Raw genomic sequence first — 12,902 nt, 5'->3', positions numbered from 1 at the left:
TGGTGGTGAATGTACTGATCCCTGAAAGGCTGTATAGGAGGACTTACAGGAAAGACTTTTGGAAACACTCTTCCAGCACTGCAAAGTAGAGCTAGCTTGTCAGGGTGCTGAACACTAGGAGCTGCCAGGACCTTGCAAGGATACTGACTATCAAAAGCCTCAGCCAGTTCTGAGAGCAAAGCAACTTAAGGAGGCAACTTAATTTCATCCCTGGTTCTCACCCTTGTTGGCCCCCAGGCCCACAGGCCCTTCAGAATTCCTCTCCTCAGCTGTTCCTCTACCTCTCTACTACTTTTTCCCTCACTTTGGCTTGTTTTCCTTCTGCTTTCCTCCTTCAGAACCATTCCATTGTGCCCTCAGGAACTCTTGTTTCATTGTCAAGACATTCTCCTCACTTGGCAGTCTATTTATCGTGCCTGCCATGCTCTATCTTACCCAGATATCGCATATTCCTCTTCACCCTCCAAAACTTAGGCCACTTTATGGAGAACTTTTCTAGCCCTTAGGGGGTAGATTATACACCTCTGTCAACCTTTTTCTCATCTCTCTACTTGCTCTTGGCCTACCTGTGGGAGCTACTGATGGTAACTCTCCAATAATACTCCTCTAAGGCTCGTTCCTTGCAAAAAGAGCCTACTACCATGTCACAGGTTAAGAAAGAAAGATTTTGTTTCTCAAGCTTCCAATGCAACTGGGGGCAGTCATGTGATCTGATTTAGTCAAAAGAGACAAAGGGAAGTTTGCTAGGAGATATCTAGGAGAAATACTCTTCCCGGACAAAAGGAAAGAAGCATACGAGGGAAAAGTTCCACCCACCATAACCAGCACCGTTCTTTTTGGATGCAGGCTGTACAAAGGCATGATGTCTGAAGCTCCTAATCAGGACAAAAAATCTGAATTCAAAAGCCAGCAAGCTGAGAAAGGGTAGAGCAGAAGTACAAAAGGGCCTGAATCCTTCATGACATCACTGAGTCACTGAAGCTAAGGTGTGACAGTCCTACCGTTAGACCTCCTTGATATGTGAAGCTATAATGCCATCTATTGTTTCAGCTATTTTTAGATGACTATTTCGATTTTGCAGCTGAGAGTACCCTAACTGGCATTTATTTCTTTGTATATTTGTCACCCACTTAGTCTGTGAGCCTCTGGAAGGCAGAAATACATCTTAAGAAGTTCTGTACTCCAGCTAAGCACAGTGACTGTCATATGAGCATTAACTTGATGCTAACAATTAAATAAATGAAAGAATGTATCAATATTTCTGGAAGGCAGAAATACATCTTAAGAAGTTCTATACTCCAGCTAAGCACAGTGACTGTCATATGAGCATTAACTTGATGCTAACAATTAAATAAATGAAAGAATGTATCAATATTTAACTGAGCCTAGAGGCTATCTTTAATAGAATCTAGTTTTCTTAAAAGATTAATGAATGTGAGAAACTGAATGACAGAAGGGTTCTAAGAAGATTAAAGCATCAGTTTACCTGCTTGCGTAACAATTCTTCTTGCTTCCTCCTTTCTTCCTCTTCTCTTCTCCTCTCCTCTAGTCTTCTAAGTGCTTCTTCCTGCTGCTGTCGTTCTTCCTCTTCTCGCTGTCGCCTTAAAGCAATTTCTTGCTCCCTCTGGCGTCGCAGAGCCTCTTCCTGAAGTAAAAAAAATTTTAAAAGGGGGGGGGGGCGGTGAAACTAGATCTCAATCAGTATACTACATCACAATTTGAAAACAAATACATATATGCTGCTAATACTCTGTTCACAGTAAATATAAAAAGTATATAACCAGGCTCTTGAGTAAAAAGTACATACATGAGTTGGGGAGAGGACAAAATAAGAGAAAACCTGTGTTTAAAATATTAGTAGTTAAATAGCAATATGTTGTGAAGTCTATCTTGCTTTCTATATTAGTTATACCCTGTACTAATTAACCCTGAAAGGGCTAAATTAGAATATAACTTTCAGTTTTCTTGGTTCCTATTTTTTAATCAACCAAGAATGAAGACATACAGTGGTTACGTCAACACAGCTACTGAAAATGCCTGGGGAGGTAGGAATCAATTCTCCACAGTCAAAAATGCTGAATAAAGCAGTATGTCCCAGAACACATTCCATGGATACTAAAGCAGTATGTCCCAGAACAAAAGTTTCATGGATACTAAAAAATATACAGAAAAGGGTCCTATTGTCTAATTTAGGAAACACCAAGCAAAACAGAATTAAATAGATTTCTTGACTGCAATACTTCTTAGAGCCTTTATATGCTAATGTATACTGTAATACTAAGAAATATTAGCAGTTCTGAAACTTCATCTCAGTATGGACCCTCTTTTCATTAAGTACCTCTTGGGACCAACAAATAGGAAACAGGAGATAAAGGCTAAACTTTGAGGCTATTATAGAATGAATTCTTTCAACTGGAATCTATGGAATATTCCAATATAAAATGAACGAAATATAGGAATACAGAATTAAAAAAACAGGAAGAAATACAAATAGCCAAAACATGAACTGTATGCATTTCCTAATATAACTTATGTAGACAGCTTAATTGAACTCCATAAGCATATGGAACCTTGAGTAGGGCACAAGATTTTGTTGGTTTGTCCAGAGTGAGGCCCCAATAAATGCCAGAGTGGTTTGAACAGTGAATAAAAAAGCATTTGCAAAGTCCCCTTCAGGGAATGGTGAGAAAGGGAGAAAATTCAGCTTCCCCAAGTTGAACTCTTGATATTCTCACAAGCAGTGGGGACAACCAAAGCAACAGACTGAGCCCCCAATCTTGGGGTTTGTTCATATGAAACTTAACCCCTCTAAGGATAGGTCAAGCCTACTTAAAATTAGGCCTAAGAGTCACCCCCAAGAGAACTTATTTTGTTGCTCAGATGTGGCCTCTCTCTCCAGTCAACAAAACAAGTAAACTCACTGCCCTCCCCCTGTCTACGTGGGACATGACTCCCAGGGGTGTGAACCTTCCTGGCAATGTGGGACAGAAATTCTAGAATGAGCTGAGAGTCAGTATCAAGGGACTAAGAAAACCTTCTTGACCAAAAGGGGGAAGAGTGAAAAGAGACAAAATAAAGTGTCAATGGCTGAGAGATTCCAAACAGAGTCAAGAGGTTATCCTGGAGGTTATTCTTATGCACTAAAAAGATATCACCTTGTCAGTCAAGATGTAATGGAGAGGCTGGAGGGAACTGCCTGAAAATGTAGAGCTGTGCTCCAGTAGCCATATTTCTTGAAGATGATTGTATAATGATATAACTTTCACAATGTGATGTGTGATTGTGAAAACCTTGTGTCTGATGCTTCTTTTATCTACCTTATCAACACATGAGTAAAACATATGGAATAAAAATAAATAATAGGGGGAACAAATGTTAAAATAAATTTAGTTTGAAATGTTAGTGATCAATGAAAGGGAGGGGTAAGGTGTATGGTATGTACAAATTTTTTTCTGTTGTCTTTTTTATTTCTTTTTCTGAATTGATGCAAATGTCCTAAGAAATGATGATGATGATGAATACACAACTATGCGATGATATTGTGAATTACTGATTATATATGTAGAACAGAATGATCATAAGACATTTGTGTTTGTTGCTATGTATCCTTTAAAAATTAATAAATTAAAACAAACAAACAAAAACCATGAACTGTAAATCTCAATGATTATAAATACTTAAGCAAAGACTTAGCTATAAGGATTTTAATTCACTCTCATGAGAATAACCATCATGATCCAACAAAAGGGTACTGGCTAAATTACAATAAACTTATCAAATAAAGTGAAATTTCATATAGCCAACAAATGTGATGATGCAGACTTATAAAGACATATGACATGAAAAGATGCAATTCATTTAAGTCAAAAGTCGGCTACAAAACACTAAGTACAAATGATACCACTTCAAAATGAAAAAATAAAACATATACAGTTATACATACAGGGTCATCCCTCTCCCCCACTTTTTTGAACTACTAGTCACCAGAAAAGAATTGAAAACAGGACTGGTTCATCACAAGAAAGAATAAAGACAGAGCATAGGTCTGAGTCAAAGATAAATTAATTTTAAAAAGCACATTTGACTTTTAAAAATTTGATATTTAATGCTGTGCACCAATTGTTTCCTGACTGTTTTTAACAAGGGTGAAACTTCTGAAATCTATGTGGTATACAAAATCATAGGAAATAGACAAAGGAAATCAATTCTGATGATTTACTAGGATGACAGAATATCCTCTCTGGTGGGTATTGGTAGATAATATATTCTTTCTAAAGGTGAGGGAGTCTTCTAAAGTTCTGATTCTGATATTCCAAGTAACTTCCTATTGACCTCAGGGAAACCATCTCCTGATCTCCCGCTAAATAACCATCACCTGTGAATGAGTGAGTGTGATAACTTAAAGGCCCTCCATAAGTGCTTATCTTATGGAAGATATACCTGTTTCCTTCTGGCAAGCTCTTCTTCCTCCCGCCTTTTCCTTTCCTCCTCCTGTTGTCTCCGAAGGATTTCCTCCTGTTGTCTCCGGAGTTCTTCTTGCCTCTTCCGCTCTTCCTCTTCTCGTTTTGCCCTCATTTCTGCCTCTCTTCTCTCTTGCTCTAGCTGTGGTTACATGAGAAATTCTTAGGAACCTGAAGGCAAGCACTGGAATCTTCTACCACCACTGACCAGTACCCATTAGGAGAAGCTGGAGACTGCAGACACTACCATCCACTTAATTACTTAGGGTGAATTTCCATAAGAACTCTTTTTAGCTCAAATATGTCACAGAAAATCAGAACAGTTTTACGCGCTTCTAAATTAAATGTACTCACACACAAACACACACATACACTTTTACTGTCTTTCTTATTCTATGCTCCCACCATTCGGCATCTCCTAGACATTCAGAAAAAGTAGCCAATATGAGAAAGTAGTAAGGGATCTAAGGTGATACTTCTTTAGTCTTCCCTACAAAGGGTGTTCTGGTTGAAGATATAAGTGTGGCTACAAGGTTTCAATAGCAATGCTGTAAAGCTGCTAGTGTGAATAATCATATAATTTTTTAAAGTTTGAAGATAAATCATTTAACAAATTCTATCATTTAAGAGTTCCGAAATATTAGGTCAATTCCAGCACCTAGTATCTGGCCCCACTGAGCCACCAACAGTTCAGGCTTTCACTTTTCTTACTAACATTCCTAAAAGTCTCTTATCTGGTTTGCCTCCTTTTCCCAGCTCAGTGCCCTACAGCCAGCAGCCTCCCACCAAAAAAAATATATACATATATATATAATAAAAATATAAATACATAAAAATATAATGTGTATATATATATATAATGTATATATATAAAATATATATATATATATCACTCTCAGGCTGACATTCAACTGCACCTCTCACTATGAAACTCAAGTCTAACTCTTCAACATGACATATGCAAGGTCTTCATGAATGGCCTGCCTCATTCTCTTTGGTCGCCTCTCATTCAATTTCAGACCCACCTTGGCTCAAATTCTAGTGCACTTCTGAGCCTTTATGTATGGTACTTTCTTCAAGTGTAATTTAACTTTCACCACCTTCTACCTGATCATCCCCAAACCCCTTGACTGGGCTAAATCCCATTATCTTTCAAGCAAAAATTCACATACAGGTATTACTATGCATTGAAAGTGTTACCAAACTTCTGACACCTGCCTCTCTAGCTGGGCCCACATGCTTTTCAATCACCCTTTAATTGTAACTTTAACTTGTCTGTGCCCTTGCCGAGGCTACAAGCCCCTTGAAGGACCCAAATCTTTCATCATCTATGTGTTCCTTGCACAAAACACTGGAGAACTAGAAGGCACAGAAAGAACTGTGTGAACAATGCCCCTTCACTCATTTACAAAGGCAGAACCTGACCACAAATCCTTTCTATATTCTGGACACTCGAAGGAGACTGTCAATACCCTCAGGGGACAGCAATGATTAAGTGTAAAACAGGAACAAAACACTCTTGGAAGCCTGAGAACCCAGGAGTCATGACAATGACACTAGGTGTTGATCCAGTCATCCTCTACTGGCTAATATTAAAACCAGATTCCCAATGTCTCTAGAAGATGTGAATGGAAGAGAGAATCTAAGCTTTTCAGCTATAGTTCTTGGGATACAAGGTTATGGAAATAAACGCACTAGAAATATTCAACATAGGAACTGTAGACTACTGCAGCAAAACTCAAGATGCAGATCAGGGGTCTAATAGGCAATGCAGTGGCTATTTTCTTACGTTTTTTTCCTATTTATGTCAAGTGTTTATACCAAAAATAACTTAAAATATACCTACGACTATGATCATTAATGTGTCAGCCAATCAATCACTCATTAATTTTAATTCTGGCTTGAGGGTCTTCTGGGGGAGAAGAGGGTACAGAAGGATAGAATATAAGTTACATATACCAGTTAAGTAGCAGTAGACTAAAAAGGAAAAAATACAGCTAGCTAGAGAGAAACAAAGATCAAGAGCCAGAAATGCCTGTCTGGCAGCCAGAAGGCACCCATTACTCTGGAAGGAGTTTCAGACCTTTGCAGCTTTGGCTTTCTCCAACTGCTGAAGTTGTTCAAGGGCAGGTCCTGAAGTTGTGGTATCCAGGGGAAGATCCCATACACTACCACCTTCCCAAACTGTAAGACAAAAGAGAGAAAACAGTGAGGGATATCAGAACTTACTCACAAGGTCACACATCCATAAGCAATTTAATTAAAAAAAAACAAGCTGCTTTCCTGTCGCCGAATGAGTTCCATCATACAAACCTGGTCTGCTTTTAAGTAAACTGAACTATCAGTGGCTCTACTTTATACCAATACTCTTCAACACATCAAGAAGGAAAGAAAATATCAGACATTTATTGGTAACTAATTTCATCTTCAAAGAGCCCTATGAAGTTAACTGTTCATATCCCTACTTTTATAGCTGAAGAATATAAAAGTCACAAGTAGTTCTGTAACATTCCCAAAAGTAAATGGCAAGCATGTGGCCACGACAGGATTCAAACCCTAGTGTATTAGATTTCAAGGCCTATGGTATTTCAGCAGCCATTTGGCTTCTTAACACACAAGTGAAGAATAAAGGCAAGAGAGATACACCTGGAGCTGGGGAAACCTCTGGAAAGCCTGAGTGATTCTGGCTCCTCCTGACCTGTAAAGGATCAACAGATCAAGGTCTCCAAGTCTGTTGTCCTAATGCCTGCTAAATTTGCTGACACTTTTCAGTATTCTCTATCCTACAATCCTATTACAGGCTACTTATGTTGTCTATACAATATAAAACCAATGGACTATTTGTAAAGGACCAAATCTAAGGAGAAAAAAAAATTTTAATAAATTGGTACTTAGTTTCCAAATAAAGTGGAAAGTATTTTATAACCTAAACATAAATGGTTACCAAGAAAAAAATAAGGTACCCATAGCACCGGCAATAAATGAAGATGATCAATCCTTCTCCTGGCTTAATACCCACACTCGATGTTGTAAGAGAACAATAGCCTGAATGGCTAGCTGCGCCTAAAAATATTCACCAATGCCTATGGTTCCTTAGACTTTTCAATACCAACTGAAACTTCTCATAAAGACTGTACCAAAAACCATCCACCTTTGCAGGTATCAGACATTAAGAAACAGAAATGCTCCACCAGTATTAAGACTAAAAAATCCCAGCCCCTAATTCTCTAATTTAATATAAAAAGATCAGAGAATCAAGAGAATTCAGGGAAGGTATTTAATTCAAAGCAGGCTTTCCTTTCTTTTTCCAAAATTTGTGGGCACTTGCAGTGCTAAACCAGTATATTAATCTGAGTCAAAAGGATGGACCATCATTATTTATGTTTTTACTTACATCTTTCTCTCTGGCTGAAGATAAAGACAATTTAAAAGACTTTTCCAAACTGGTGAGAGCAAAACAAAAAAGGAGAAGCCAACTCAAATTCAAGAAATTCAGTCCACTAATTTCTAGTAATCCTTGACAATGTATTTTCAATAATACCTTCAATCTTTTTCTGGGGGGGTATCAAAGTTGTGACTTTATCTTAATATTCAATACCAAGCAATAAAAAAACTAGACACATTTTTTAAAAATTGTGCTATATATAAAAATACTAGAATCTAAATCTTTAGAGCTATACTAAAGTCCCAGTCTAAGTTTTTACCTGCAGGCTGTGCGGCTGTTGGCTGAAGCTCCCAGATAGAGCCAGTATCTGGCACTGACACAGACCTAGTAACTGAGGGAATGATATTCTGATCAGATATCCTGCAAAAGGGAAATAGAGAAGGTAATTTGTTTTCATCACTTGCAAAAATAAGATAAATAGGAGTTTCTAGGTTATTTCTAAGCTTTCCAAGTCATTTGGCCAGAAAACTCACTGTTCAACTAAAACCTAACACTGTCAAAGCATTTAAGAACGAAGATAGACTGTGATAGACACTTCTGGAGTCCTCACAGTATTAGCACATACTGATATCTAAATCATGGATATACTTTATTGTCTTTAAAAATCCAGAATATCTAAATAAGTCATAGAGATAGCATGGTGCACCCCTGCTGCCCTCTCCCCCCCAAAAAAACCCCACACAAAAATCCGGAATTCTAAGTCAAAAGGCCTGCATTTCAGTTTATATCTGATACATTTTGCGTGTTATATCAACCAAGGCCTTTAACCACTCAGAGTCCTGGTCTGTCCATTTGTAAAATGGAGATCCTACCACCTAACCCGCATATCACAGTATGGGTTAAGGCACAGAAGAGAAATGTGAACAGTTTTGGTTAAACTGGACAAAAAGATTTAGAGGGCAAAGACTGACACATTTTCAGAGACTATAAAAAATATTAAATTGAATAATCATCTGAAATAGCAGAAATTTAAGACTTTTAGTCCAATTTTCTTTTCCTTTATTTATCTTAATGGCTTTCTGAATTCCAGAAAATTATAACCCTGTGTGTGTGTGACACTGTTATTTTTAAGATATAAGTAAAATGGAGATTAAAATCCTAGACTACATTTTCTTTTCTGCTGCCTTTCCTTAAGACCACATTGCTTATAAAGTGTTCTCTTCATTCCTTTGTGGTTATTCAAGATTTATCCTCTGTGAGTATAAAAAGATTGCATGTTTTCTTTCCAGCTTAATTGAATTATTTTTAAAAATTACATTCTGCTTTTCTAGACACATAAATACGTGCTGTGTGTGGGTATTCAGATGCCAGAATTCATGTATTATGCCATAATTTCCTCTTTTCATTAATGCGTGCATACACACAGTCACGCTCAAACTCAGACACACACACACACACACACAATGTGATACATAAGGAATGACTACTAACCTCATCTTCAGAGCCTGGAACTGCTGGAGAAGAAGTGCCAACTGTTGCTGCTGCTGGGAAGACAGGGCTGCTTTCTGTTGTTGAGCCAAAACCTGCGCATACTGCTGTCTTCAAAAAGTCAAATAAAGTGTAACCTACTAAATGTAGTGAAACCTTGAAAAGCAAAGTTCAGTTCACCTTCCCCACAAAAAAATACACAATAGAAATAGCTATCTAATATATTTTACAATTCTTCATGATAACAGTCAAAAGAAAATTCTACAGTTCATTCTAGAAGCAAACGAACTAGAGATATCATGCCTTTGGTCCAAACAGGACAGCAGAAGTACAAAATGGTAAAACAAATAAACAAACAAAAAAACCTGGCAAACTCCTCCAAGATGATAACAGCCTTTTGCCAGAAAACAAATGAAATGTAAAATAGAATCAAACTAATAGCCATTTCCATATGAAGCACCCTTTGCCCCCCCCCCCCCCAAAATCACTTGTACAATATTTTCAAATATATGTTCTAACCTGGAAAAATTTAAGCTCAAGAAATTTTTCACTAAATCTGGGGTGGACAAACTTTCTGAAAAGAACTAGATAACTAAATATTTCAGCTCTGTAGCCAATATATTCTCTATCACAACCACTCACTTCTGCCATTATAACAGGAAAGCAGTCATCGACAATAGTAAACAAATGGGTTTGGCTGTGTTCCAATAAAACTTTGTTTATGAAAACAGGCAGCAGGCTGGATTTGGTTCACAAGCCATAGCATGCCAACTTCTGCAACAGATGAATAGCAAACCTTATTTCTTCTAGATAAAGGACACAAAACTTAAGCTATGTTGCCATTATTAACACTACAAGTAACAGCATAAACTTTTACTTCTTTTCCTCCTCCTTTTCTTTCTCAGTAACATTCCAAGCTAAGTAATTAGGAGGCATTTAATTCTTTGCAAAATTACAGTTACATGTCATCTTCTGCAAACTTCTAGCATTTAAAAGGTGAGATAAAAGACTAAACTTAAAACATCTAGTAGTAACATGCCACTAGCAGGGTAACTGAAGCATCATATAAACTTTCAGTTCTCTCTGCTGAGAGGTGAAACTCAAGAGCATTACTGCTGTACATCCTACTGCATTACTGTTCTTACTGTATTAAGAACTGCTGATATTGGAGGTGTTGTATCTGGTACAAGGCTGTGAGTTCCTGCTGCCTAGTCAGTCGCTCCTGGTCCAACTCTCCCTGGGAATGAAAGGATAGGAAAAGAAGTATTATTAAATAAACTGCAAAGCCCTAAAAACATAAAACAAACAAACAAAATGCTTATTACATATATCTGAAAGCAAAATGAATTCCAGAACCTTCAGTTCCCAACCCACCCTTACCACCAAAATTCTTAACTAAATATCATCGTCTAGTGGAATAAAGTGATGTCTACATTATAAGAGATTTGATCAAGTGGGAAAGGGTCATCATTTCACTTGCTGTTCCACATTCCTGCCCTTAAAGCTAAATTTTGTGCTATACTCCTGAGTTATTAACTTAAACTGGAAAAGTACACAACTCTCCCAACCTTAAAAATGACTCACAATTGTGTACATTATATTTCTATATATAGAAAAATTAGAGAACACAAAGCATACAGAGAAGTGTAAAGTCATCTAAAGATTAAAGGAACAGTAATTGTAGAAATTTTTATAATGGTATTTAATAAATACAATAAACCAATACAATGCCTTCTTAAAGATGTTGAGAAATTTTAAACTAAACAGAATATTAAAGAGTTTTGAACACTGTACCTCTCTACATTAAAATTAAGGTGTTTGTTCACAGTAATATATCTTGGGCTAGAAAAATAAAGAAGTTGTAGTAAAATCCTGTTTGTTAAGCTATATTTCAAATAACATGGCTGAAATTTAAATATGAAAAAGTTCAAAATGGGAAAGAGATTGAAATATGTAGTATAAGATAAAAAGAAATAAAGCATAGAGATGAAAGACAACTTATGCAAATCATCAGTGAACAATTTATACTGACACTGATTTTAGTTTGGAATAAAACATTTCATATACAATTTCTCAGGGTAGGTGGTCATGTGAAACTCAGGAACATTTTCTTTCTCATCAATACTGGAATGTAAAAGCTATCCTAATTTCAATTTCCCACATGAAAACCTAGGTTTCAAGGAATATTCCTCTTAGAGTTAAGTCTCTTTTCATTAGTGCTATTCAGAGCAAAAGCAATAATTAACAAGAAAGCACAGAGATTTCCAGTTTTCCGTTTAAGCAGGTTTGATTGAAGTTCAGCCCTTATTATCTGGAAGTCAGGAAAAAGACCAAAACAAGCATGCCAAGTCCAAATGATGAGCTTTCTGCTGTTAACACATACAAGATGAAAATCAATCCAAATTTTAGGGAGGGAAGTAAGGTTCAAACTTGGTATGTAAGTAAAACATACACAATAATACATAGAATAATTTGTTCATATTTACACCTAGGAAAATGTCAGCAAAGAATTCCCCTCACCTGAGAATCTTATCTTCTAGGCTACTGATCTTCAAACTATGGGCCTCAACTCATCAGTGGACTGTGAAATCAATTACTGAGTCAAGACCAGCATTTAAAAAAAGAAGAAATAGAATAGAAAATAGGAGAATTCACTGTACAAAATTTTCTGTAAAACTAATTTGTACCCAGAAACACACATTCATAACCCAGTTATGAATGTACAGAGTAGTGATATAAAACCCATGTTTCACTATGGGTCGTGGTCAAAAAAGGTTTGAAAGGTATAGTCTTCACCTACAAGCTCCTTTGACTACAGATGCTGTGTCTTTTCATTTTCATCTCATAAGAAGTTAGCACAAAGTCTAGCACAGGCACTCAATATATAGTTAATGAGTAAATTGTTACTACAGAGATCCAGGGTTCACACTAAAAGCTTCTGACTATGGCTGGCCACTAGACACTCCAAACTGGAGAAGGAAAAAGTGAAGTACAGACCCAGAGACCTCCAAAAAGAACTGTACTGGAGAATGGCCAGGGCCAACTGCAAGAGGAGCAAGGATTCCACTTGCCAATGGCACTTCAGGAACAGTACATGACAGAGGTCACAAGCAGTTTGTTTCATTTTGTAAATTATAATACCAGCAGCTAATTTTTTTCCCTAAGGTCCTCAAAATATTCTGAAACACTGAAATTTTATGAGTAACGTTTTCATTAAGGCAAACCTCAGATTTGGGAACTGAGTAGATCAGAAAGGAAGAGACATATGATGAAGGGGAGTGGGGAGAATGAACATTCTAATTAGAGGCAAGAAAGAACTCAATGAGGTCAACTGTGTTAAGTATAGCAGGTAAAGGTAAAAGTTTGGAAATGACTTAAGAAATATAAGGAATATTATATCGTGGCCTACACTGGATCTGTAGGCCACGATAAGATGGACTTCATTCTACAGCTGGTGGAAAGCTTACTGGAGGATTCTGTTTCTTTAGTTAGGTTGGAGGGTATATACGATGTACAAGGAGGATGCACAAGTGTTCTGAGTTTTAAAAAGACCATTTCTTTTCAAAACT

The 12,902-nt window shown here is 37.0% G+C and overlaps 1 protein-coding gene across 8 annotated transcripts in view; it reads right to left on the bottom strand.

Moving 5' to 3' along the window:
• Positions 1-12,902, bottom strand: part of GIGYF2 (GRB10 interacting GYF protein 2) — a 164,047-nt gene that overhangs the window by 33,052 nt on the left and 118,093 nt on the right. For all 8 annotated transcript variants that reach the window (XM_077155436.1, XM_077155438.1, XM_077155441.1 and 5 more), the window contains 6 exons: positions 10,479-10,570; positions 9,337-9,444; positions 8,165-8,265; positions 6,544-6,644; positions 4,441-4,602; positions 1,487-1,645 (listed from right to left, as the gene is read on the bottom strand). In XM_077155436.1, coding sequence (XP_077011551.1) covers positions 1,487-1,645; positions 4,441-4,602; positions 6,544-6,644; positions 8,165-8,265; positions 9,337-9,444; positions 10,479-10,570 — 723 coding nt within the window. The remainder of the gene's footprint in view (positions 1-1,486; positions 1,646-4,440; positions 4,603-6,543; positions 6,645-8,164; positions 8,266-9,336; positions 9,445-10,478; positions 10,571-12,902) is intronic.

The sequence above is a fragment of the Tamandua tetradactyla genome, chromosome 3 (assembly GCF_023851605.1).
Source record: "Tamandua tetradactyla isolate mTamTet1 chromosome 3, mTamTet1.pri, whole genome shotgun sequence".
In the NCBI taxonomy this organism is placed as follows: domain Eukaryota; kingdom Metazoa; phylum Chordata; class Mammalia; order Pilosa; family Myrmecophagidae; genus Tamandua; species Tamandua tetradactyla.
This window is presented reverse-complemented; position numbering and strand designations above follow the sequence as displayed.